Genomic DNA, 27,612 nt, shown 5'->3' with positions numbered 1-27,612 from the left:
AAGGGTTGTTGAAGAACAATTATTCTTCCTAAGGGTTTTTTCTAACCTCTATGGCTATTTAAATGTAAAGTAAATGAGAAATTCAGTTACTCAGACGCTAGCCACCTAAAGCTGGTGACCACCATCTTGGAGAATGTAGACAGAACATGTCTATGCTTGCAGAAATGTTATGCTCTAGAAAAAAGACCACAATTCTATATAAAGGAGAGAACTTAACACACAGAGTACAGCATTGGTGGCTGGTGGGCCAGAATCAGCCTGCAGACATGTTCAGTTTGGCCCGTACAGTGTTTTAAAATCAAGGAATGTTCCAGAAAATGCAGCTCCTCTATGGAGCTGGACAAATGGAATATTTGGTAATCCAGGGCTCATATTATATTGTGGCAACAGTCAGCTACATGACTGTCCATGGCTCTGTGTAGATGGGGTTTATGCCCCCCTCCCCCCCCACCCCCCCGTGTACAGTGGTCTCCACCAGTCCCTAAGGGATTGTCCTAAGGTGCTTCAATCATTTCTGTCATATGAATGGAGACTTCAGCTTTCTGGCAAACAAGAAGTAGTGAGACCACCCCGCTACCTGAAATAACCAGATAAAATATGTGAAACAGCAGTTTTCAAGGCATGGGACACCAGACGATGAGAGATAGCAAACAAATGCAGTGCTCTTTAGGATTGCTTACTGCTCTGAGAGTCTCCAAACCATGGTACAGAAAGCAGGGAATACAGGTGGAGTCTGGTGAACTCTGAGTCGAGGAGACAGGGCGAAGAGTCAAGAAGTCTAGAGTTCACTGAATGGGCATCAGAGAAGGAAGACCTGCCCTGAGAAAAAGTTCTGGAGAACTGCAGAGGGTCCCCCTTCAGTAGAGTTCTGATCAGTGCATGTGTGTAAGGAGACTACCTGAAAAGAACCACTCAACTCTAGAGGTAAGAGCAGCCAGGCACAGGGCTGGCAATCGTGCCTGTTTCTACCAGACAAATTGGCAACATCCAGACCCATCGTCATTGGGTAGAGTGCACAGAAAGACCTTGCCTTAGTAGTGGGGAATAATTAGCCCGAGTCTAAAAACTGTCTGGCCCTCCCTAGTGAATCTTAAGAGCAAGACTGAAAAAATTAAAAAAATCAAACCAATTCAAGTAACCTAACTACATCCCCAAACAAAGCTCAGAAACATTTATAGGAATGCAAAAATATCCATCCCCCAACAAAATAAAATTTACAAAGTCAAGCATCTAATCAGATTAATAGGTATACAAATATGCAGGAAAATATGACTTACAATGAGGAGACAAACTGACTCATCAATGCCACAGATATTGGAAGTAACAGAGAAGGACGATATAACTGTAGTCCATATGTTCAAAAAGTTAAGTTGAGGCATGAGCAATACAAAGGGACCCGAATCGAACCTCTAGAGATAAAAGCTATAATGTCTGGGATGAGAAATGCACTGCTTGGAATTAACAGCAGATTAGACGTTGCAAAATAAAATATTAGTAAACATGAAGACACGGTACTAGAAACGATCCAAAATGAAGTGCAGAGACGAAAGAAATGAAGTATAATAATGAAAGAACATCAGGGACCTGTAAGAAACTTCAAGCAGCCTAGTGTATGTGTCACTAAAGTCTAAAGCAGAGGAAAGAGTGTGGAGAGAATCTACCGTCAGGGTCAATAAGAAAGTTAGAGGGAATACTGGAGAAATAATAAAATGCACTGAAGAAAGGTTAGCTATTCTTACTATTTTATGCAAAATCCCAAGGAGCACAATTTCAAATGTTTACTAATTATTTGATCCTGTTACAGGGGAAGGATTACAGGAGAGGAAGGCCTGGGTTTTGGGCCCCGGGGAGATCCAAGTTGGAAAGCAGTCTCCTACCAGCTGTGGGCTGTGGGGGCAGTCACTTCAACACTCCGTGCCTCAGTTTCTTCATCTATAGAGAGGAAAGCACTATGTCTTGGGGAGTGGTGGATTTTCAAGGAGGGAGCCCACATAAGTTGCTGGGTGCCGTCCCTTGACGGGTATCGATAGTCAGTATTTATGCATTCCAATCCCTTTGTACATGGGTTCATTTGCTGTGACCATTACCCTCAGGGGCCATGAAGAAGAGATTGTGTTGATGTAGAGCAGACCAAAACAAGATTACACTCCTCTGAATATTTCTATTTCCTTCCTCCACGATTGAAAAAATTGGTATTAAATGCGTTTTGTCTGAAGGCAGATGCTGGTGAGGAAGGCTTTGTCTGTCTGCAGATGTAGTCAGTTTCTAAGCACATAGTTTCTTCCAGAGACACCCCAAATTATGTAATGGGGGACGGTTTTTAAATAGGAAAATGGAGCCTTCTTTTAGAAGACTTAGCTCAATATCCATGGCATAACTGAGCAGGAGCTGCTTAAATCAGTAGAGTATGTGTTAAAGTCTGCTGATGCCCACTGGGAGTCTATTCAAAATATATATATATTATACATTTTGTATTTAAAGCCATAGGGAAGGCTAATACCTTGCTGAGGTCACAGAGTGGGCTCTGCCATTAGACTCTGGGTGGGGACCCGCCCCTGTGCTTCTAACATCACCAGGTGAGGCCTTTGACTGAGAAGTGAAAGACTGGCTCCCATCAAGCAACAAGCATGGAACTCAGGTCATGGCAGGATTCCACCTTGTTGCAATGGTGTGACTTCCTCTTGGAAGGTCCAGCCCCTCTTCCGGGGCCAGTGCATCTCTAAAAACCAGACAAAGCAGAGAAAACTATGTTTAGCAGCTGTGCGGCCCTCTCTGCCTCTCTCCCTCGTACTGAGTGAGGCCTGAGGTTTGAGGGGAGGAGGGGCATGAGTCACCTCAAGCCACTCACTATTACTTGGTCCTCTGGGCGTGGGGGACAATTTGGAAGGTTTGCACATAGAGGCAGCAACCACCTCCCTTTCCTGTCCACCAGCACTGCTGCTTTGTTCACTCGCTCCCCAGCGTGGTCTCGGGTGGCTGGGAAGGTGTTTTCTGAGGCTGACCAAAGCAGAAGGACCCCAAGCGACCATGTTTTGCCACAAACCAGGCGGGCAGGCCCTGCTCTGCTCTCTCTCAGTTCTTTGCTTCTCCTCTGTCAGGGCCTGTGGTTTGGCATTTCCTTCCTTAGCCAGTTAGAGCCCCAGCAGCCTCCAGCCTGGCTGCTAAAGATACTGGTAAGAGAGATACCACAGAGAGTAGGAGGTCCTTTCAGGATCAAAGTGTCTTTGTGAGCCAGTCATTGCCCAGCCAAGCTCTGTGGGATGGGGGCGTAGAGGTGCGACCCAGCCCTACCTCCCTTCTTCAGGTCACTGCTGAAATGACATTTCAGCACTGAGGCCTGCTGGCTTTCAGTAGCAACTGCACCCCTCCCATGCACCCATCCTCGCTCACCCAGCTCCCGCCCCACTGCATCTTTATCTACACAGTTCTTACCTAGAATTTCACTTCCTGAAATGTTCATTGTTGTTGTCTGTCTCTTCACTAGCATGTAAGTTCTTTGAGAACAGGGATCTTTGTTTTGTTTCCTGAGGAACCCCGAGCTCCCAGCAGAGTTACTGGCACTTGAAGGAACTGCATGTTGTTGAATGAAAGGGGGCATTGTAAGGGAGTGGCTGCTGCAGCCACCACCTCCTGACCTAGCCAGGACACAGGACAGTCACAGGGATCCCCTCTTCCATCCCACATGTCAAAGGAGCAGGGAGAGGGACGCCCCTCAGCTCCTCCAAACAATCGTGTACAGGAAACCAAAGAACCACGTCCCAGGTGTTCTGGTGGTGTGGTCAGGAGGCCATTGGGAAGCCCCCACCATGCTTTAAAGTATCTACCCCTCTGGGCAGTCAGTGAAGTGTGACATTTCATCAATGACATAATGACAGAGGATTGAACATTGCCCTCTCTCCTTCTCTGTCCTCTGACGTCCCTGTGGTGTGTATCACAATTAGTTTATCCTGTCGTTCTAAGGAGATAAGAGGACTCTGATCAGCAGTTCCCCGAAAGCTGGGAGAAGCGGAGGGATTGGAGGTCAATCTGGGAGGGGCATGAGGGACGTAAGAAGTTGTGGATGCTAAGGACTGTCTTTGCTAACTTGGTCATTTTGTTTTAGGCCAAAGTTGTTACCTCGAGATGGTCTCTTAATAGAGATGTAGATCCTGGGCCATTTTCAGATGGGCCATAGGCTCTGTAGTATTGACTCCCAGAGAGCACGCAGAATAAAGGGCATGCACACAGGATATGGTGCTCTGAAAGTGCGCTGTCCTGGAAATTAGGGAGCCTGGCTTCTGGGGCTGGTGTGCGTTATGGGGAGAGGGGTGGCCTTTGTCACTAACCCACAGGTGGGCCTGTCCCTTCTTTTGTCTGGGTCTCTGTGGCCTCATTTGTAAAATGATGCCTGACAGACCATCTCCGAGGCTCTGCCCAGCTGCCCCAAATCTTTAGGAAACACTGAACCTGTTCACTCCCTTGGTGCTGAGGGAGGCTGGAGTCGCATGTCCTGAAGGTTCGAGACACCCCATGGAATGGATGCTTATTGCTAGGGTGTGCTTGTGGTGCAGTCCTGGCCAAGGCCCTCCCAGCCCTGCGGCTTTGGGACTTGCTAGTTCACAGCACCCAGGAACTAGAAGTATCGCCAAGGGCCCTGGCCAAGTTTGGCCTCAGGGTACGTGAGAAGGAGGAAGTCTCCCACTTTGCAGGCTGCGCCTCAATTAGGACTACTTCCTCCATTTTTATAAGAACCCATGTCACCAAGGAGGAGGCAGGGAGGGGAGAATGGAAGGAGATACAGGTCAAAGAACAGCCTCTAGAGCTCTTGTCAAGAGTTGTGTAACGAGCAACTGATTCCTCCAGGTCTCAGAGATGATTGGAGGATTCTTGGAAGCCAGACATCACCCACAAGGGTGCCAAAGCAAGGCAGGACACCTCAGCTCCAGGAGCACTAACACAATAAAACACACAGAGGTCGTATCCAGGTCATAAGGCTGCAGGATGTGGGAGAAGGGGAAGCTGTGTGTGCGCTGACCAGTCTTCACGGAGGGGCTCTGAGCTAGACTGAGGAGGCTGAGCCTGACGCAGAGCGTTTCCTGGGCAAGAGCAAGGCTTGGCAGGGGGGGTGAAGGTGACAAGTTCTGGGAGGAAGTGAGGAGCAGAGGGCCCACTGAGGGGACTGGCTGGAGGCCAGAGGAGGAGGCTGGCGGTGGTTGGTCAAACAAATCAAGGAATTTCGGGGCTCATTGGGAAGGTTGGGGACAGGGAGAGATGATGGGTTTGTTACCTCCTCTGTCTCTTTCTCTTGTAGGATTCTCAGTAAGTTAAGTCAAGAAATCAACAAGAATGAAGAGAGGAGAAGCATTTTTGCACGCAAGTGAGTGGGCCCGGTGTCGCTGAAGTGAAACGTAAAGAATTTTCAAACCCAAGTCGAACCTTAAATGGGAGACACAGACCTGGTTTTGCCCAGTTTTGATCAGTGCTCATTCACTCTCGGGGTATGGAAGCTGGTGACCAGGAGGGGAGGGCGTTCCCTCTCCCTACCCGGCACCCTGCCCCTGGGTCTGGGTTGTCAAGGAAATTTCCCCTAGACAACAGGCAGTCACGAGCTCCCAGGGGCACCACCAATGTGGCTTTAGTGGTTTCTAGAATTTGGAGGCAGTTTGGCCCTGGTTGCCAAGCAACAAGGGCACCAGTCCTGGGTAGTGAGACATAGTCTCCACTGGGAGATCCTCTTGCAGGGCTGGGTTGAGAAAAGAGGGAGATCCCCCTCTTTCATCAGCAGGGCCATTAATGCGATGCTGTTTGCCTTTGCAGACCTCAAGTCCAGCGGTTTCCTGAAGGGACAGGTAAAGATCTCGGGGTTGAGAATGATTGCTTTAGGAGGTGACAGGTACTTCGGTTCTGTCTGCTGGCTCCTAGGGCTCCTTGGGTGGCATGCAGGTGACCTTCACTTGCCTGTCAACCACTTGTTACCCAGGAAAGGCTCTGGGTCTGGATCGAGGGGAGGAGAAGTGTCATTATGCAGGACACCTGGCTAATGGCATCTGCTTAGCTGGGACCCTCTGCAGAAACACAGCGAGGAATTCTGGGAGTGGGGGGTGGGGGGAGCATGGAAGAACCCGGGCTTTGGCTAAGCACCTGAATGGAGCCAGCCCCATGCTTCAGAGGCTTTAAAGCAGTTCTTCAACAGATGTAGTGCACACACTTTAAAGTCCTCTCAGGTGATTTTTATACATGTGAAATGTTGAGGCCCACCGCTGCCATCTGGTACAACAAGCCCCTCCGGTAGACATTCTAGTGCTAATACTAACTTGTCACCCCCCAGGTACGCGACACACAAGGTTAGATGCAGACCTGGGACGGGGCTGTGCTGTGGGAAGGCACCAGATGGGACTGCTGCGTTGACTTCCCTCCTAGTGGCTTTTGTGGTACTAATGGTGGTGTTGTTTTCTTCCACAGAAAGCCACGAGGAGGACAATGGGGGCTGGTCATCCTTTGTGAGTATGGGTGGGCTGTCTTTCCAGAGTGCCTCTGTCCTAAGGAAGCAGACAGTGCCAAAAAGAGCCAAGCCTCTGATACCATGCCTGTGCCCCTGCCCAGGGGTCAGAAAATGTGCCCCAGGAAGGCAGACAGTAAATGTTTTCTGCTTTGCCATCCACAGGGTCTCACCATTACCCACCATTACCGCTCACAGCAGGGCCTTTCCCTAACCCCTCCCCTACACTAAAGTAACTTTATAGTAGCTTTTCTTGTAAGTCCTCACAGGTGACACAGAGGGAAAGGGAATCCAGAATCAACCAGTAGCCCTGAAAAGACCTCAGGGGAGGTCCCACCCTCTTGAGCTTTATATTTGAGGGGTCACAGTGAGCCCTTTGGGAGTCTGACGAGCTCTGCACTTCCTCTCCCTATTAGACCACATATATTGTCACTGTGCATATAACTAGATTCAGGCTAAGGCTTTGTCATGGATTGGAGCCCAATGTGTTCATTTTATGATGAAGCAGCTGAGCCCACTGGAGAACATGACTTGTTAGAGCTACAGCGCCTGTTAGAGGCAGGCCTGGGACCAGTGACCCAGCCCTCTGTCCAGTGGTCTTTGTGGTAAGCAGCTGCTTCTAGCACCTTCAGAAAGCAGGCACTAAACAGCCCGTATCCTATTGGGATGCTGGTAAAAGGAATCACTGCATTTGAAAAATAGGTCAGCGAAGTCTGTACTTTGTCTGATCACAAAGGAATATGACAGATTTATTTTGTACAAAAGAGAAAGTAGACCAGAGTTTCCTCCCAAGTGTTTACATATTCGCACAGAAGCTCCATCTCCGTCACTGCTGGCCATGCAGTCCCTCCCGTGCTGGGGCTCTGCCTGAAACTCGTCTCCTCGATCCTCTCCATAGACAGAGGGTTTCCACTAGCTGCTGGCAACAAAACTTGGGGCTTCCCAGAGGAGCCCAGCACTGCACAGGACAGTCTGGGGCAGGGTGAAGGGAAAGAACCCCGTCCTATGGGCGTTTTTCAATTGGGATAGCACATACACCTGGCAGAATCTGATTAGGAACAAAAACATGCATACATTTAGGAGCCAAATCACTGGGAGAAATGATCCTTCTAGAAGCGGAGAGGGAAAGTCTATTGTTGAGAGAGGCTTATGGGGTAAAGGCCTGGGGGAAGTCCGGAGCAATGGGCCTGGCAGGGGCAGGCGGAGAGAATTCAGCGATTCCCCCGTCACACTAGGGGGCAGTCAAAACCAAGGAGGCTGATCTGAAGTCCTGTTTATCACAGGTTCCCTCCCCTGCTCTTAAGTTACAGACACACTGAAGGCCCGACCAGTTCTTTTCAGAGTTCAGGAAGACACACAACTGTCACTTTGCCTTCTAATATTTATTTTTAAAATATTCCTCAAATCAAAAATTAACACAGGACTCTTTCAGTTAAATGACTTAGACAAGTCTTCCTTAAGCTACTTCACAAAGCTGTCAGGGCTTGTCGAGTATTGCAACGTGTGTGTCCTCGCCAAATTGCAACCTCCCGTTGCACACACCACCCTCGACTTTAGAGAAATGCCCTGGGCTCGTTTATTGCCCACTGGTCTTTGGCAGGAGAGTGAGAAGCCACTTCGCTGGGCAGCTGACCTCACCCCTCTGCTTGGGAAATCATTACTGTCCACTTTCATGGCATGCTTCAAAAGCCATCACCCAGCCCCTAGGGCTTACTTTCCTGAGACCCACCAAGAAGCAAACATAAAAGACAATAAAATATTTTAAATTTGGAAAGAGAGTCTTTCCAAGAGGGCAGCTTCAAATGCAGTGTCAGAGGTCATGAGTATGAGCTGTTACTTCCATGCACTCGACTCTCCTCAAAAAAAAAAAAAAAAAAAAAAGAGCAGAGCTGTGACTGCTCTGCTCAGACACAATGTCATCTGCCTTCCAACGAACAGGGTTGGCTATCTGGTTTCCCATTAGCGTGGCCTTCTGCACTGAGCTGGGTTACAATGACATTTTTTGAGCACAAGGACACTAAGAACAGAACTGACAGTGAACTATCACAAATGCTCCAGACGTTTAGTCTTCCTCTTGGTGATGTCTGGAGTAAAAAATGTGTTTACTCAAGATGGAGCCAGGTCTCCCACCCCTCTATTCTAGTGTCCTCCTCATTCCTTTTGCTTTTCTCTGTGGTGCGAAAAGGTGTGGAGGAAAATGCACTCGCCCAGTGGTCTGAAGACTGGACAGAGGTCCCAAGTCCGCGACTTGCTGGCCCTGTGATGGTGCAATCCCCGACCTCAGTGTCCTATCTGTAAAATGGGAGTAACCATCTTAGTGCTGCCTGCCCCCAGGCGAGTCTTGGCAGAGAGAGAGTAGACGCAGGCACTTCAAGTGCCAAGGGCCCTCTACAAACTGCACTGTCCCTGTCACTGTGTTGGCAGGAAGAAGATGACTATGAAAGTCCCAATGATGATCAGGATGGGGAAGATGATGGTGACTATGAGTCCCCCAATGAGGAGGAAGAGGCACCTGTGGAAGACGACGCGGATTACGAGCCACCACCCTCCAACGACGAGGAAGCTCTGCAGAACTCCATCCTGCCTGCCAAGCCGTTCTCCAACTCCAACTCTATGTACATTGGTAAGGGCACTGGCACAGCCCAGCCCCCAGCCCCCACTCATGCACTGGAGGCCGATTGCCCACGTAGCACAAGGCTTTGCATGCTAAAGCCAGCTCAGTGACTTTAGGCAAGTGACTCTACTTCTCTGGGCCTCAATTGTCTTCACCTGTGAAATGGGAGCATAATAATATAGACCACATAGGTTTGCTGTGAGGATTATTAATATCATAGACAAATCGTTGCCTGTAGTGGCTGATATCAGCATTAAACTGCCACATGGGGGTATTTAGCAGTAATAACTTATTTTGTGTGTTACTTAGGGACTCAAAAGTACTTTCCTATTCCTCCCCATCTTTTGACCAATTCATAGTTATGTGGAACTATGACCCACAGGCTGTCAGAATAAACATAACCATAATGAGTGGGGTTTGACCATAACTTAAAAAAATTTAAAACAGTATATAAGATTTTCGCTGTTTCTCTGTTCCTGTCAGCCCATTTCTCCCTCATTCATTCATTCATTCATTCATTCATTCCACAAAAATGATTGACCTCCTACTATGAGCCGCTCATCAGTCTAAATGCTGAAATTTGAAATCATCAGGAAAGAAGACATAACCCTTGCCTCATGGGGCTTACATTCTAGTAGTGGTGGTGACAGAAAATAAGCATGTACACACTTGTGTAACAGACTGTCAAGGACTGAGCTAGAAAGTTGATGATAAATATCACAGAAAATTCATACCACTGATCCTTCAGCTGTATAACACTTTGCAATTTGAAAGCCCTTTCACAAACACTATATCAACATCTCATTTTGTGTTTTTTAAGCACCCTGTCCGATAAGGGCAGCAATTATCAAGCCTGTTTCATATACAGGGAGACTGAGGCCCAGAGAAGAAATGGATAGATAAGTCACTGTGTACCACTTACGTGTTAGTGATGAAGATACAGAGGGAACAACGCAATCCTCATCCTAAAGAATTCTTAGTCCAGTGGATGAGGCAACATTAAAGAAAAGAGTCACAAAATTATTTAATTAAATCATGATCTATCCTCAGGAAGACAAGTGCAGGAGATGAGGCTGGGGTGTATGCCTAGTCTGGGCTTGATATCCTGCAGACGGGATATTTAAAGTGAAACTTGAAGGATGAGGAGGAGTTGGCTAAGTGAGGGTATATGTGGGAAGGGAAGAGCAGTCTAAGCAGTAGAAATGGCTGTGCAAAGGTCCTGAGGCTCGAAGGAGCATGTCAGAGTTGCTGAGAGATGGCCGGTGTGGGTGGAGTGGCCTGAGATTAGACCAGGCTTGCCTGAGTTCTGAGCCCCATTCTCCATGGATGAGTGATGCCTCTCAATGGCTGAGGTTAGGGTGAGGCCAGAGAGGCACCAAGCACACAGAATGTAAGGAAGCCAGCACTCACTCACAGTCCTGGCCTGGCCTTTCTCTGACACAGCGGTGGAACATTGCCAGCCTGTCAACCTGGCCCAGGGACACTTCTGTGAGGATGAGAACAATGTGAGTTTCTGTCCAAGGCAAGTCCAAGTAACCAGATAAGAATCTATGATTTGGTAACAGGAGCTGGAGACCAGCTCTTCCCTTTAAGGGAAGAGATGAGCAAAAGGGGGAAGTGGGAGGGGGGAGGGCAGCCCAGAGCATTTGTGAGGGGAAGGACAGGGGCCCAGAACAGGATCCTCATGAACCACAAGTGCCAACTGTCCCTGCCCAGGCAGCTCGGTGCGCCTGTGTGTGTGTATGTGTCTCGGACACCCCAGCCCTGGTAACCCAGTTGTGGACAAATCCTTGCTGTGGCCAGGGCTGGCGGTGGTGCTGGTGTGGGTCTGTGGGATCCAGGGAGCCGCAGCCCCGAGATGCAGAGCTGGGTGCAAGATCTGTTCCTAGAGAACCCTGAGGTGGGCCACACTCACTTTCGTTTAGCATTTCTCCTTTCATTTCAATGCCCTTGTGTGTCCACAGACCGGCCCCTGTCTGGGAAAGCCCCACAGCAGCCACCTGTGCCTCCCCAGAGACCGATGACCGCCCTCCCTCCGCCACCAGCCGGCCGGAGCCACATGGTAGGTCTCCCCGCTCATTCATGGTGCTTTGCACCCACTGCAAAAATTTCCTCTGTCAGAGAGAAAAGAAGACTATAAACACCTTCATCGAATTCTAACCAGTCAGACAAGATTATATGTAGGCTGGGAACATGCACACCCAAGTACTCACAGTGCGTTTTTTTTTTTGGTCATAATGCTTATCAGCAGTATTTTCTTTTTCCCATAAACAGTGTAAACTACTTATATAACAAAAAGTCTCCCTGTGGTATGCATTGTGCTATTGTCTCCCACTTTTGAAATAAGTGAAAACTATAAAATACACTCTAAGAGGAGCACCAAGTTAAGTCAATGGCACCAATTCCTTGGGTTGCAAGTCGCCTTCATTCCTACAGTGAGACTTGCGCCACCTGCTGGCCGATGCCTGAAATTCCACAGACAAATGCCTTGTAACTGACAAAGTGAACCCAGTGAGAAAGAGAGAGGCAGCAGCCCTCTTTACTCTCTCTTCAAGCTTAGCCCCAGGTCCTGTGGGCCTAATCAATACCCAGAGAGACCCTGAGAAGTTCAGGCTAAAGAGCCAATAGCTGGAAATGTGCTTTCTTCATGAGGCCCCTGAGCGCTTTAACAGCTATGGCAAATGCCGAAGTGCCAGGGCAAGAAGGACGGAGAGGACGTATTATTCTAATAACTCAAAATCTAGACCACACCACAGCCAGGACCTCCCATCTAAGAATAATTGGCTCCCCCCAGTTTTTGAAGTTCTCTTGCAAAGGGGGCTCACGGAGCTGAATTTTTCTACAAACGCAGTTCGCTTTGGAAATCTGAAGGCCTTCACCTCCCCTGTGGGGATGCAGAATTCACTCTTCCAATCAATAGATATTTACTGAGCAGCCACTGTGCACAGCAGTGTTCTGGCTGCTGGGAATAGAGCATGAAGAAGACACATAAGGTCTCTGCTTTCAAAAAGTTTCTATTTGATTAGGGGGAGACAAGTGATAAACAAGTAAACAGATGTAGAAACAAGACAATTTGAGTAGTAATGTGTTGTTAGGGAGACAGAAGACCCATTAATATGAGGATGGGTGGGGAGGTGACATGGAGCCTTACAGTTGTGGCAAGAGCTGAGAAAAGGACATTCCAGACAGATGGAAACAGAAGTACAGAGATGCCAAAGAGGGCATGAGCTTGAGATTTTGCTGGAACTGTAAGAAGACACATACAGGGGGAGCCTGGTGGGCACTGGGGAGAGGGGTTGAAGGGTAGGCAGGAACCAGCTTGGGCAGGGCCTTGCAGGTCACGGTGTTTTTAATGTGACAGGAGCCACGAAAGGGTTTGGCAGTGGAAATCTCTGTGAATGAGAGACGGCAGAACAGGGGGCTCAGAGAGCAGGCTACTGTTCAGTTGAGAAATGCCAAGTAGGATTGTGGGTGGAACATGAGATGGAGAAAAGGGAACAGATTCAGATACATTTGGGGCTATAAAGCCACCAGGACCTGCGGATGTGTTGGGAATACTTCCTAACATTTGGGTTTTTTTTTTAAGCCGCCACTGCCCTCACCCCAGCCCAACCACGAAGAGCCTAGCAGAAGTAGAAACCATAAAACAGCAAAGCGTAAGTATGAGAGTTGCTCTCTCTTGCCCACCAGCCCACCCATACCCTCACGGCCACCACACCCCCACCCTCAGCCAACCACTTTCTTCCTTTAACTGACTTCAGTCTTTTTCCCTTCCAGTCCCTCCTCCTTCGATAGACAGAAGCACGAAACCCGCACTGGATCGTTCATTAGCTCCATTTGACAGAGAGCCCTTCACACTAGGTTGGTATCATTCATATTTGATGCATACTAATAATGGTCAGCATTTATAGAATGCCTGCGGTATACGTTTTACACTCACCATCTCATTTAACTAACATCTCAGTACAATAAAGCAGGGATTAGTAGAATCATCCTCATTTTACAGATGAGGAGACTGAGGCGTGAAGAGGTAACTTGCTAAGATCCCACGTAGAAGCCCAAACCCATATGAACCAGATGGAGAGCGCCTGCTCTCAGCCCTTGCTGGGCCTGCTTCTACATGCGGCCGTCTGTGTACACACGCCTCAGGTTGCCCTAAGGGTGATGCAGAGGCACTGTGGGGCAGAGGGCGGAACTGGGCTGAGGGACAAGAGGTCGGGAGGCCTGTTGTCGGGTGCCATGGTCACTCCTTAGCCAGCTCACTGACCACAGGGACCTCACTTTTCCAGAGCTATCTCCTTATTTGTAAAGTGGGTGTTCTGTGAGGAGAAAATGCTTTCTAAAACTCTAAGGTGCTATTCAAATGGCGGGGGAGCGGGGGGGTTGTTCGTCGTATTGTGCAGTTGACCAAACTGCGCAGTCCCGTTCCCCCAGAATTGACCCAGAGTATTCTCGGATTGCAGCTACGTCCATGGGAAGTTATTTCCAATTCAATTCTAAAACTTAGTTACCATTTCTTGAGCACCTACTGTAGGGCCAGTGCTTTACCTTCCATAAATAATGTACCTACTTTATCTGTAATCCTCACACCGACCCAACAAAGGGGGTGTGTGATTATCCCACTTTGCAGATGGTAAAACTGAGGCTCAGAGAGGTTGAATAATTTCCCCTAAACGTGTATAACTAGGTACAGGATTTGAACCCAGGTCTTTCTGACTTCAGAGTGGTTGCTTTTTTCCACCACAGCATTCTGTAGTTGGAGACTTGGATTTTCCTCACTGTAGACTAGGGAGTTGTGGGTAAGGTGCCCGAGCCTTGAGGGCTAAGGAGCCCAGAACCCCAGCCCCACCCCAGCCCTTCCTTAGCTGCACTCTGAGCAAGGCATTAACCTGCTGTGGCCTCAGTCTCCTCTTCCGCTGGCAAATGACTTTCAGTTCTTGGATTCGAGGCTGCTGCTTGCTGCTGTTTTCCTGAAATGGCTCCACAATTCTGCTGACTCAGGCAAAGCTGCATCAGCTATTTTAGTTTAGACAGGCCCACTGCAGAGGGCCGTGTAAATGACACAAAAATGCAGGCAAGAGAGATACGACTTCAGACTCCAGCCCTGCTTACCACCATGAGCCAAAGCTCAGAAAGATGGAATACTGACATCTAATCCTTCAGAGTCACCTTCTGAGCAAAATCGACCCTTTTAGAAGATTTTGTAATACCAACTCTATCCTTGAATTTCTCCCTTGTCTATGATGTTTTGGGAGAGCTAACCACTTACAATGAGCAAACTCTTAACAGGAGACTCCTGATATGCCCAGAGAATATGCATAAGTCAGCAGATGTTTGAGAAAGAAAATCTATTCAGGCCTAAAGATATAAATTTAAGTTTTCTAGTTATCCCTCTAAAGTAGGGTTTCTACCCCAAAACAAAGTTTTATGAAGCATGAACATTTTTTTTATACCACCAAAACTCTTTTCTGCTAGGTAGTGAGCTCTTCACAGTGGGACAATATTCTTAGAACCTCTCATGGGCCTGGCACATACTCAGTCTTTAGAGAATAAATCGCAACTCCAGGCACATCTTATCATCATTCTCCTTAGGCTGGTAAATGTGCAGGGGGTGGGAGGGGAAAGGAAGAGGTGCTATCTAACGTGACTCGTGTGCCTGAGCCTGCGTATAAATTGTCACCTGATCCTTACGACAAACCTATGCAGTTGTCACCTATAATCCCCATTTTACAGGTGAGGAAATTGAGACTCAAAGACCTTAAATAACTTGTTCAAGGCCATGCAGGATTTGCTTCTAGAACTGGTAGAATCCAGTTAAGTAATACTTTTGTTGCATTGAAGACATAGGGCATATCGACTCGAGGGGACTTCAGACAGAATCAAGAATAACTTTGCAATGTAGCATTCTCAGGTGCAGCTAGCATTTCTTCTGGGAGCCTGCATGTGATCTGTTCCAAGAGAAAAATGAAGGGAGAGAGAGAGAGAGAGAGAGAGAGAGAGAGAGAGCGAGAGAGAGAGAGAGACCAATAAAAACCAAAACAAAATGATTTGCAGCCCACCATCAGAATCTCCTGAAACCCTCTCCCCCAAGTTAAATTTTTTTCCAGAAAATAACTGTAATACTTTATATAATGTCAACATGCATACAGGATTGGAGGAAAATTAACTCTTTCAAGGCAACTGGGTTTATTTCAGATATAATGATAATAAACTTAGTCTTGACATAGAACCTCTTGACCAATGAAAGAGGGATAAAATCCCAAAAGACATTTAATCCTTTCTATCATCAGTTACATAAAATAAAATGCAGAAAGGAAGCACAGAATCGAGAATACTGTTTGTATGTACACAGTGCTGTATGACCCTGGGCAAGTCACGTAATTTCTCTGAGCCTGTAAAATTAGTAGCTGTGTGCGGAGCCCCTCCTGGTCTAGGGTCTATGATTCTTAAATGCTTTAACCCCATCAGCCCTCAAAGGGACTTGGTTCACAGTTTCAATGAACTATGTTTTAATAGCTTATGATTAGCTGATAAAGTCCAGAATTCAAGACCTGTCTGCTGTTTGTCCTTTACAGGAAAGAAACCGGTGTTTTCTGACAAGGTAAGCTGTTTTCCTGTTTTGTTGTGTGTGTTTTGTTTTGCATCTTGTCTTTGTTCTTTAAAAAGCGCTGAGTACACTCACACATCTCCCCTCCTGTCTTGCAGCCCTCGGCCCCAGCAGGAAGGTAAGCGCTCTGTTATATCTGCAGGAGGGAACACGGTCTGCGCTGTGGAACTCGAGTTTGTTTCTCACACATCCTTTCTCTCAACTCTGCAGGCCTCTCGGGGAGCATTTACCCAAGATACAAAAGCCTCCTTTACCACCAGCCACGGAAAGACATGACAGAAGTAGCCCTCTGCCAGGGAAGAAGCCATTTGTGCCAAAGTAACTATCTTCTGTTGCTTGAGCTGGTCATTCAGAATGGACGACGCCAATAGCCTGCCTACTATTAGGAGCCTTACACAGGAACCAGAAAGTTCTGGGCACACCCAGGCAGGAGTGGCTCGTTGGCTGCTATGGCTGGAGGGGTTTTCAGACTCCTTAGGTTGGATGTAAAGTGCCTGGGTCTCTTTGAAGAAAATGGCCATCTCACCAAGAAAGGGGTAGAGAGAATCTTAATCAGGAGTGTGGGGATGACTGCCCTTTGTGGAGACCTTATCCTCAACCAGCCCAATTTGTGGCTGCATTTCTTTCCATCACAATGCACAGGCACCTATCTGCCAATTTCTTTTTCCATGCAGATAGCAGAGAGGAAATAATTGGGGGTGGTTTTTCGGTCACTGTAAGTGGCTTCCTCGCTGCCAACCACAGTTTATAATGCCAGCATACGGAGGTCTGCTCTAATATTGCTAACTTTGCTGTGAAGTCTACAGGACCAATTTAGCAAATGGTCCAAATGCATTTGGAGTCAGACCCAACCCCACTCCTTACTAAGGACAACCCTGTTTACCTGTGTAATCAGGATTTGTAACTCTGGTTCTGGCTTGGCTAATGTGAGGATTAAATCAGGGCGAGGGTGCACCCACAACACCTCAGTGATGGAGTTAATATTTGAATGGAATATTTTAAAAGATGAAAATGAATGCCAGAAGTATCATAATGAACAAAAGACCAGGATTGTAATTAAACACAGAATGAGATGACATATGAAGCATCAACAGATAGGAGCGGTTTAACAAACGGTCCTTGTGTCCTTCTCTCTGAGAACAGGCTGGGGCCCAGGAGTACAGATGCCTGCCGTAGTTGTAAGGCAGCTGTCACATCTGTCTGACTAGCTCATGCGTCTGGGAAAAGTCCCAAAGCAGCAGCATTTTCCAACTGTCTTCCCTTCACCGAAGGGTGAGCCCCGAGATGGTTGTTTTAACATATCAGCAAAGGAGAATATTACCTAAAATGTTTTCATTTGCTTGAAGAAACATCTACTCAGTGAAATTTAATAGCTATGAAAGAGTTAGATTGCTGACTAAACCTATTTTTGGTAATTATTTGCTGCAGTAGCTAAACAGAATAAAGGTTTGTCTAGCTCATCTTGCAATGATGACAGAATGTTGAGTCACCTAACCTCCCTGCCACTGCCTCTCCCCTGCTTTTCTGCTGGGTTTTTTTTTGTTTCTCATTTAATCATGGCTCAGTGAGTTTGATGTCTCATTATTAGATTAAGTGCAACTATCTATATTCTGAGGCCAGCTCTTTGAAACTCTTCAAGCTCAGTTTTTTTTTCTTTGCCCTATTTCAGGCATGGATGGGGACCAGACAGAAGAGAGAATGTAAGTACAAAATGTCATTCGGTGAATGCTTGGCACAGGGAAAACCGTGCAGGCTCTATGGAGGTTGGAGCTCCACCTGTCCCACCAGGCTGCACTGCATAGCTCCTGCCCCTCTGAGAGCTCCCAGGCTGGGTTAATCTCAGCCCCATTACCAGGTGGCAAAATGCCAGGTGAACGGGCAGTGGGTGGAGGGGAGGATGTCAGGAGGGGTTTCCACAAGTCTGGGCCTCACGGCAAAGTTTCTAAGTCCTCTGTTTTCCCTTTTAATACCCCTACAACCTGAAAAAGAGGGACAGTAGCATTTATTGAATGCCTACTGTGTGCATGTTGCCAAGCTAGCTACATTTGGGTGATCAGCTATTTGCCTGGGACTGCCCCAGTTTTAGCAATGAAAGTCTCACATCCGAGGAATTCCATCAGTTTCAGGCAAACCAGGACCAGGAAAGTTGGTCACCCCAGTTTTACACAGACTTTGCACTTAATGACCCTATGAGGGATCAGAGTTTTTCTTTTCCTGATAGAAACTGAAGCTCAGAAGGGGTAAGACACTCATTGCAAGTTGCACAGCTAGTGAGTAGCCAGGATGAGAATCCAGGTCTGCCTGATTTCTTCTGTACTAGAAGCCCTCTGAAGGCCAGCACACACTTGCCCCTATTCAAGGGCTCAGCCCACAAACGCGTGCTGTTCCGTAGCTCTGTGCTAGACGCTGTGCTTGTTCAAATGCTAAGATAGGATGGGGCCAGGCAAACCACATCCAACATGCTAAGCCGCCTATGATCGTGGCATGAGCTACAGAAGCAAAGGGGAGAAACTGATCCATGGGGGTCAAGGAACCAGGGGTGATTTCTTTGAGGTGAGATTTGTGATGGGCTTTCAATGATGGGGAGGACACAGATTAGCATCACCCGAAGAGAAAGCCCTGATGCATCCCAGCCTCAGGAATATCCTGAGCAAAGACAGGTGGGTGGCAATGCCCCTGAAGCCTATGCGGACAGCAGCTGGGCTGCAGAGCTGCTGGGCAAGAGGAGGAGACAATGAAAGCGAGGGTAACATCACATTCCTGAGGTCCCGAATCTCTGGAAGGGTTGACACTCGTGTCATGGGAATCTGGGAGTTGTATATTCTTGAACCAGAGTGGACATGACATGGTTGCCACAGTGTTGAAGAGAAATGTCACTGTGGGGATTCCCTGAGCCCACGTGCCTTTATGTATGCAGCCCTTCACAGGGACTCCCAGTTGGCCAGTTGGGATGAATGATTCTGGCTATGATCCTTCTTGCCTCATCTCAGTGGTAGACGAATGACAGCGAATTTTTCCTAAACACTTGACATATGCCAGGCACAGGTCGTAACTGATCTAATTCTCACGCTTTGAGGAAGGTGCTCATTCATCACCTTGCGTGGTCTAACAAAACAAGTCCAGGTTGGTAATTTTGGCCTGCTGGTCAATGGCAGCACCGTCTTTGTCTCTGTCATCATTTCTCATCTGAGGAATAAATAGCCTTCCTTTGCTTATTTCAAGGTTGCCCTGAAGGCAAATATGCTGAGTGAGGTAGACACACTTTGTAAGCCACATTATAAATAACTAAGGTAGAGGTGCTTTTAAGAGTGGCCGTAGCAAAACAGAGCCCTGAAGAAGGCTGAGCTTTGAGTCAGACAGATGAGGGGCCGGATCTATTTCTGTAACATGTGGCAAGTTCAGAGTCCCTGCTGAGCAACCTGTTTCCATTTGTGAAAGGAGGACGTTAAATTCTTGAAGGGTTGCTAGGGGAATTGAATGAAATATCATGTATGAATCTTTGGGGGCACGCAGTAGATATTGTCATTATTATTGTATCTTTGGGCCCTTTTAGACACCTCAGAACCTATTTGATGCTAAATATAGAAGGAACGACTCAGTGGAATCTCCTTAGATGATGGTTTGTATTACGAGATCATAAGCCCCTTAGCAAGCTCTACTGTTCTCCACAATGTATTTATTATGGAATTGTACAATTGCTAATGTGAAACAAAGACATTTATGTTATTGAGAAATGCAGTTCTTTTACGAATCAGGTTGTGATGATAATTGAATGTCTTTTTTTTTTTTTCTTCCCCTCACCAGGATGAAGATGATGGTATGTTCAGAAAAGCTTTCTTACAACTTCTAACTCATTCCTTCATTTTTCTGCTCAGGCATTCACAGGGAATTGTTTAATATAGAAACCCCACAGAATCAATTAAAATTATTAAATTAGTGTTAAGTAGACATATATCAGTCAGTAAACTGCATGACTATCATTAAGATGGAATCACTTGGCTGGGTTACCAAAGAGAAGTGTTGAGTTCATGCGTATCCATGCAAATTACTTAATAATACAGAAAATTTTTAAAAATTGTATTATGGTTTGATAGAAAAATTTCTAATATTTATGCCCTCTAACATTTGTGGGTAAAGGATCACTAACTGCAGAAGAATGAGAAAGCATGAAATTTGGCTTGCATAAAACGAAAAAGGCTTGTGAATCATTTCTGAAATTCATATGGTTTCCAACTGACAATTTTCTGCCAAGTCAGCACTTCGAAAATGAAATAAATATGTGTTACAGAGAATGATGTAGAATGGCAGCATTTTAAAATGCATTCTAAGGTGGAAATCATCTAGAAAGTTCTTGAGGGGTGGGGTTCCATTTTACCACTTCCTAATTACATTTGATCTTTTGGATATTTTCAGCTCCCTTTAGACTAGCTGTTTCTAACCGGGGAGCAGTTCTGGAATGTTCCTGTGACACCTGGATCCTGACCATCTGCTTTATTTTTTTCTCCCCCACAGTACATCAAAGACCTTTGCCCCAGCCAGCACTGCTCTCCATGAGTTCCAACACTTTCCCTTCAAGATCTACTAAGCCATCACCCAAACACTCCCTCTCATCATCTCATGTGCCGGGAGCATTCTCAGAGAGGTTCGTGGCAACGTCATTCAGCTCTAACTTAACATAATATGTGGGTCCACTTATAACTGAGCTAATGGCAGGTGGGTTGAGGAAGAAAGAAATGAGCAAGTGTGTAGGAAGGTCGGAACATTTTGGATCTTGAGAACCCAAACCAAGCAGAGCATAAAGAACCACATGCATTAATCCACTGCTGTCCTCTGAGTATGTGCTTGGGGTCAGAGGGGTGCAGAACAGACTACCCCACGCTTGCCCCAGACAGAACAGACTCTGGCAGGAAATGGGGAATGTTTTCACTTTGTGAATTGAAACAAACAAACAAACAACCTCTCAAGAAACCCAGTCAATTTAAGTACTTGGAGTTCACCCTGCATCTTGGGCGGGGAGACTGAGAAAACATACCTTACACTTGGTGGATGCTGAGTTCACTGCACAGGCTTTGTCCCTGCAGGTCTGTTTTCTCCTTAGCAATAGCATTTCTCAGGGCCCGGATGAGGCTGTCCAGAGACAGAGGCACAAACAGGAGAAAGACTAGGTCATTTCTCCCTCCATAGACTGCCTCCTGGTATCCCCAAAGGCCTCCAGCCCTTTGGGCTCACCATTTCCTTTAATATCCAAAGGGAGAGCCCTAGTCCCACCCTGAATATGGGAGAAAACTCAACCACCAGCACCACCTCTTCACCCCTGCCAAACATCTGGGAGGAGTCTCAAATTTTTTCATTTTCCTTGGGCACCTCTTGCTCTGATTTTCTGTTTCTTCTCATTCTTCCAGCTGTTTTTCTTTTTCTGCCATGTCTGCCATTTTCTCGTGCTGCTTCACCCCACACTGGGCCCCAGTCCTATGCTTCACTCTTGCCAAAGACCACTCACACGAGATTTCTGAGCAGAGCAGACTTGAACAGAAGGCTTGTGCTAAGGGGTGGGGAGCAGGCAGCATTTAGGGCTCCCACACGTCCTGCAGAAACTGTTAAGGGAGGTCCTCTCCGCAGAGGACTTCTGCCGTTCTCCAAACTCAAAGATCTCAAATGGCAGCCAGCTTTTTAAAGTAACTTTTTAAATGCCCCTTACACAGTCTTGTTTTTGTTGGGTTTTTTGGCTCATAAGTCTTGTTAGACTTTGGGATGGTCCACAGGGAACAGTAGTGAAATAGATCTACTCAGTTCCGTCTGTTTATCCAGCTCCCAGGCTTCGTGGGTGGGAGGGTGGGAAGTAACAACAAACAAAGCAGCATTTGCATTCTGAGTTCCCTAACACAGCTTCCCCATTTGGCTCCTTCACCTCAACCCAACTTCAATACTTTTTTTTTTTTTTTGTCTCTGCAGTAACAATTTTCCGCAGAGTGCCTCCCTGCCGCCATACTTCTCTCAAGGTTTGTACTCTGTGATTCAGGGACCCACTCCAGGCAACACGCCTTCTTGACTGGGTTACCAACCCATTCCAAAGCCTCTTGGCAAAGGTTTCGTTTCCTAAAGGCATCTGACTTCCTTTTTCAGCACTTAATTCAGTTTCTGCAGTGCACCAACGGCTGTTGGAATGATACGGTACTATGTTAAACACACACACACACACACTTCCTTAGGAACGTGGTCTTGGCTTTAATCTTCCCACACAGAATGTTTCATGCCTGCACTGTGTCTATACAGTGTCCGGGGATAGTGCTTGGCTTTCTCTGTAGTTTTAGGTGTCTGTAATGAATTTACAATTGAGTTGCAAATTGAGGAGTATGTTTAAAATACAAATGAACAGAACCCAATCCACAAGATTCCAAGTCAGTGAAATCTGGGTGAGGACCTGCATTTTTAATAATACTTTCTCGGGGTGGCCAATCTAAATATTTGCTAAGAGTGTTCTCAAACTTTAATGTGCATATAAATCACCTGGGAATTTTCTTAAAATAAATATTCTAATTCAGTGAATCTGGGATAGGACCTGAGATTCTGCATTTCTAGCAGTTCCCACATGATGCTGATTCTGCTGGTCCGTATTTCCCCGGAAGTAAGACCTGGCTGGACAATCAGCTCTAATGCGTCTTTTGGAGCAAAAATTAATGTAAGACCCAGTCTTATTTAACTATAATATAGGACCGGGTCTTATAATATAATGTAATATAATATAATATAATATAATATAATATAATATAATATAATATAATATAATAAATATAATATAATATAATATAATATATAATACAATACCAAGTCTTATATTGATTTTTGCTCCAAAAGGCGCACTAGAGCTGATTGTCCGGCTAGGTCTTATTTTCAGGAAAACATGGTAACAACAAAGGCCTACAAGGTAGGACTAGACTGTGTTTATTATTTATTATTTATTTATTATTTATCCAAATAACTGGCACATGGCAAGCACCTTAAAAATGTTTGTTGAATGACTGAGTGTCAAATGACTGAGGAAAGTTAGCTAACACTAGAAAACAGATTTTTCCCATGCCAGGAAACTGGCCTAGTGTTGCTAGATTTTATGATTTATTTTTTTCAAGAAAAACTGGAAATATAGTCCTTAATGTGAAATTACCTGATTTTTAAAGATTGACTTAAAATTTTAAGAAATGCTGTTGGGAACAAACACATGTTTTTTTGCAGTCATGGTACAGATACAGGAATACAAGCGTGTGTTGTAAATAGAAAACTACATTAGTAAGTTTGAATTATAGCCTAAGAGGAAACCTTTATTTGGGAGCACATATATTACATGATATATTACATACACCAGCCCATGTATTTGTGAGACCCCACTGCTAACGCCAATGAAAAATCCACTAAGTTTTCAACGTTTCCTAAGTAGTTGAGGGTTTAGTGTCTACATTCTATATATTATTTCCACAGTGCCCTCCCTGCCTCAATTTTCCAATCTCCACAACTCACTGTGTTTTATGAACCCACATTGTGTTACCCGCCTGGCTCTTGCACGGATTTGAGCTCCAGACACTTTACTTATAGCAGTATTTCCCAAAGTAAGTCCCACACAGCCCTGGTTTTATGGGTTGGTGATGGAGATGGTTAACACAAATGGCTGGTTAAATTTTGTTGTTGAATACTACCTTAATCAAAATTGATCCCTTTTCCCCTAAGATGGCCAGGTCACCTGGTCCTTAGTCTTCTCCTGTGGCTGCTTGACTATCCTAAGGTAAAGGATGTATTGTGTATTATCCAAAAACCTGTTCCGACTTCCTTGACGATCTAGATATTAAGGGTGGTGGTTGACTGCAATAAAAGGTACATGTGCTCACTGGCCATGAATCATGGCTGTATGGAGCTGGCCTGCAGGTGCAGGAGCAGAAGGGGACTCATTCCTCAACCCTAAAGCAGCTAAGCAACATATGACTTGGTTCTATCACTTTCCTATGTGGTTAGATTTCATTCATTCAGCAAACATTACAAAAGTGCCTGTATGCTGGCCTATAAAGGTGAAGGTGGGGAAGGGCTGTTCAGGCACTGGGAGCCTGAGGAAGGAAGGTCAGCAGCTCAGGGCCAGCCTCATTGGCTTAGTTAGAAACAGGCAAGGTCCTCTTACATGTCCAGGTGATATGGCTCAAGCGTCTTCAGCCCTTTCAGGTAACTCTCCTCTTTCAGTGTCATGGGGCAGGCAGTTAGCCACTGGTGACATATCGTAGGTGGAATGGCAACCCTGTGCAGAGCCACCTGGAGTGCTTGTTAACAGGCTGGTGCCATAGCCCCGGTTGATTCAGAAATCCCAGGATTCTTAGTTATACAGAATAACGTTTGGGAACCACAAGTTCAAGTCTTGGCCCTGCCACTAAGAGCCCGTGATTTGTTTAGACTCTCTGAGTCTCTGTTTCCTGTGATGCAAAATGATGACAGTGTCCACCTTTGGTGTTGCTGTCAGGATCAAAGGTAGCATACACAGGTGCCTTATTCAAGGTCTGGACAGGGTAGGGCTGAACAGATATTTGTTGAATAAATCAATGAATGAGTGAATGAATAATTAAGACAACATTCAACTCACAGAATTTTCCAGTTTTTAAGAGCTATTCCGTCACATAGAAAACAGCCTGGGCAATTTCAAATCAACACAATCAAATGTTTTCGGAGATTAGGAAATACATTCTCAGAAATTTTCAGGGAACCATAAATAAGAAAAAAAAGTGTCAGAGACGGTGAGATGAAAGTGCTGGGTAATTTATAGGTACGTGACAAAGATTTCTGATTGATCAGATAATCTGTAGGGCCTCCTATGGGGGTCCAACAGCTCTACCGCTTCAGAAAATTCGGTAAAGAACAGCAGGTAGCAAACTGTATTCCAAAAGGTAATTCTGGTTCTCAAGGTAATTCCACCTCATCTTGGGTAACGGACATTTCTTTTTGTGAAAACAATAAGAACATAATTATCTTTCTAATTGCATTGTCACCTCAGTGACTGGGAATCTATTCTAGGGGTGCTAGGGTCTATGAAAGATCTGTCTCTTAAATATTCTTTCTGATGATCACAGTAAAAGGACTGTGACTTTATCATCCTTGGATGTAGGCATTTTATATTATGTAATGTGCACGTTTAAGAAATCACGCGAGTTTGTGGTGTCGCTCTCAGAATTTCACTGGCATGGTCATAGAATAGTGCATGCGCAGCCCGTGTGGTTTTGAACAGGTGAAAATTATTTTTGAAGCTATGGCTTCTTCAAATGTTCACTGCTGGGAACAATTGCAAGGACATTTTGGGGAGAAAATGTGTTATGACAGAAGTGAAAAGGCGCTCACAGTTAATTAACTTTCAAAATGCTATACTTTTGAAGGCCCTGGCAACAGACCGCCTCCTAGAGCTGAAGGCAGGAACTTCTTGCCCATTGCAAACAAACCTTGGTCACCATCCTCTGGGGAAGAACAGGTAATAACACATATGTTTTCATTTTACTTAATTTTTTTCTTAGCAAATGAATCATGAGAAACTCCTACTGAATACTCTTTTGTACTTTTATCTTCCATTAGCCTTTTTTTTTTTAGTGAAAAAAATCACAGGGGAACATCCAAGTGAAAACTATTTTCTTTTTCCTTTGTATTCTTACAGACACTTCCAATGGCAAATGTGTTTTGCATTTAACAATGAGAAACATAATCCTATTTTTTCATCTGTTTCCTAGTCTATGACCTTGAATAAGTCCTTTAACTACTTGTTAACCCAGTTTTTTCATTAAGTACATTATTATATTAAACTGAAGAAATTATTACATGTGTATTTTTCCAGATCCGAGGTTCCATTAAATAAGGAATGCTTATTCAATAGCTACCAGAGTCATGATAAAAAGCAGTTCACAGGAAATACTTTCTATTTAGTCCCACCTGAATGATTCTATATTCAAATTAAGAAAACACATGTTTCAGACCTCATGGAATTGAGATGGTGATTTATGGAAATAATTACTTGGAGGCTTTTCTTTTCTCTTACATATGTAACTGCAAAATTTATTCAGTTTTTAAAAATTTACCTTTTCAGAATTCATTAAATGAAGAGTGGTATGTTTCTTATATTACCCGACCAGAGGCAGAAGCGGCTCTTAGAAAGATAAACCAGGTACTGTCCTAAAGTTTATTTTTAAGTAGTTATAAATATTAATGGAAGGAGAAAAACGGAACTGACTTTTATCGAGTACCAATTATAGGCTAGGAATTCCGCTCGGGTCACACTGTTATACCATTAGTGCCAACTTCACACCTTCCAGCAGCTATAGCAATGATTCCTCAGAATGGGAAAAATCTAAATTAAGGTCGCCATTTGGCTGGCAGAATCTTAGGAGATTTTACTATCAAAAAGACCAGGCATGCCATAGAAATCATACAGTGTCAAAAGGAAGCCCTTTCCCCCCAATTTCTAACTTACCAGCTCCATCTTCCTCTTAATACACGGTTGCCATTCACATCGACCCGTATCCAGAGAGACAGGAGCAACATTCTGCCCTTTCCCCTAGAAATTCCTAGCTATCCTTTCATATTATGAGTTCTTACTAGATTTCCCGTCATCTGGTTCTGAATCTTAACCTTAAATCTACATATCAGAGAGGGGAACACAGACCCTTCACCTTCCAGGTCTGGAGCATACAACAGTAGTTCACAGCCTTAGCTGCACATTTAAATCACCTGGGAGCTTTAAAAAATTCTGATTCCTGGGTCTCACCTGGAGAGATTCTGATTTAATTAGCCAGGAGAGCTGTGTGGGCTTTGGGAGTCCTCAAAACTCTCCAGATGATTCTATAGTGAACCCAAGGCTGCGAATCACCGGTCCGCAGGTGTGTTTGTTCAACAGAGATGTTCTGGCTGGAACTTACTCAATTAACTTGGGATGAAAAGAACAAAGGAAAGCCATTATTGCAGATTGATGGCTATTTAAAGCCATCCTGATTTAATACACAGAGGAGAGCGTAGTTTAAATGTGTCCTTACTAATTAATTCTACTTTAATTTCAGATCTTGACAGTATTAATATCATGTAGCAATAATTTATGGAATGGAATTCATCAGGTATATGATGGATGAAACACTACCTGGAGATCATGAGGTTTTAAAAGGGGCGAATTTCATAGGCCTTTGGGTGTTTTCTGACTCCCAAAGTGGAAAGAAGGGTTAGGAAATTAGCTCCTAGCAACAGGAAGATATATCCTTAGTTAACCAAAAAAGTCCTTATTTCACCCGGCCCTTTATCCATCCAACCATGTATTATTTGTTTTATTACTAAAAAAGGGATTCCTTTCCATTGGGAAACTTCAAAGAGGTTGACTTGGAAATGTCTCTGATGCAACGTCTGCTGCCTCCTGACAACCCAGAAATGCATGACACATGGTATCTGTAGCTGCCCGGGGCCCTGAATGATGACTGACGTGTCCACCGTAGCTTTCCAGATCGCTAGAGACTTCTCTGCTGCTCTTAGAAGCACCAGAAGTATTGCCTTTTACTGCTCCCATAACAACAGGAATTTATCCTTTTAGGATGGCACTTTCCTGGTGAGAGACAGCTCTAAAAAGACGACGAGCAATCCGTATGTCCTCATGGTGTTATACAAGGATAAAGTTTACAACATCCAGATTCGTTATCAGGAGGAAAGCCAAGTTTACTTGTTGGGAACTGGACTCCGAGGGAAGGAGGTAAGGACTTCCCGTTGCAAAATTCCTCCAATTCTCTTTTATGCCTCTCTGCGTAACTACCTATACGGAGCTTCACTGTAACATTCTTTGGAGGGCAACACTGTATGACAACTTTAAAAGTTAAATCACAGTAGTGAGACCCTTCATTTACTGAAAGAAAAAAAACGAAGTATTAA

At 45.4% G+C, this 27,612-nt stretch overlaps 1 protein-coding gene across 1 annotated transcript in view; it reads left to right on the top strand.

Annotated features, from left to right (window-relative positions):
• Positions 1–27,612, top strand: part of LCP2 (lymphocyte cytosolic protein 2) — a 40,364-nt gene that overhangs the window by 10,656 nt on the left and 2,096 nt on the right. Inside the window, exons 4-20 of the mRNA XM_019741050.3 lie at positions 5,291–5,356; positions 5,797–5,828; positions 6,442–6,479; positions 8,903–9,101; positions 11,057–11,154; positions 12,679–12,748; positions 12,870–12,953; positions 15,668–15,693; positions 15,798–15,817; positions 15,910–16,017; positions 17,369–17,399; positions 19,504–19,516; positions 20,212–20,341; positions 21,652–21,698; positions 25,098–25,189; positions 25,796–25,873; positions 27,281–27,436. Coding sequence (XP_019596609.3) covers positions 5,291–5,356; positions 5,797–5,828; positions 6,442–6,479; positions 8,903–9,101; positions 11,057–11,154; positions 12,679–12,748; positions 12,870–12,953; positions 15,668–15,693; positions 15,798–15,817; positions 15,910–16,017; positions 17,369–17,399; positions 19,504–19,516; positions 20,212–20,341; positions 21,652–21,698; positions 25,098–25,189; positions 25,796–25,873; positions 27,281–27,436 — 1,288 coding nt within the window. The remainder of the gene's footprint in view (positions 1–5,290; positions 5,357–5,796; positions 5,829–6,441; positions 6,480–8,902; positions 9,102–11,056; positions 11,155–12,678; positions 12,749–12,869; positions 12,954–15,667; positions 15,694–15,797; positions 15,818–15,909; positions 16,018–17,368; positions 17,400–19,503; positions 19,517–20,211; positions 20,342–21,651; positions 21,699–25,097; positions 25,190–25,795; positions 25,874–27,280; positions 27,437–27,612) is intronic.

This window comes from Rhinolophus sinicus, chromosome 5, assembly GCF_057876585.1.
Source record: "Rhinolophus sinicus isolate RSI-liver-muscle chromosome 5, RSI-T2T, whole genome shotgun sequence".
Classification (NCBI taxonomy): domain Eukaryota; kingdom Metazoa; phylum Chordata; class Mammalia; order Chiroptera; family Rhinolophidae; genus Rhinolophus; species Rhinolophus sinicus.
The sequence above is the reverse complement of the archived record's forward strand: the minus strand, read 5'-3'. Positions and strand labels throughout refer to the sequence as shown.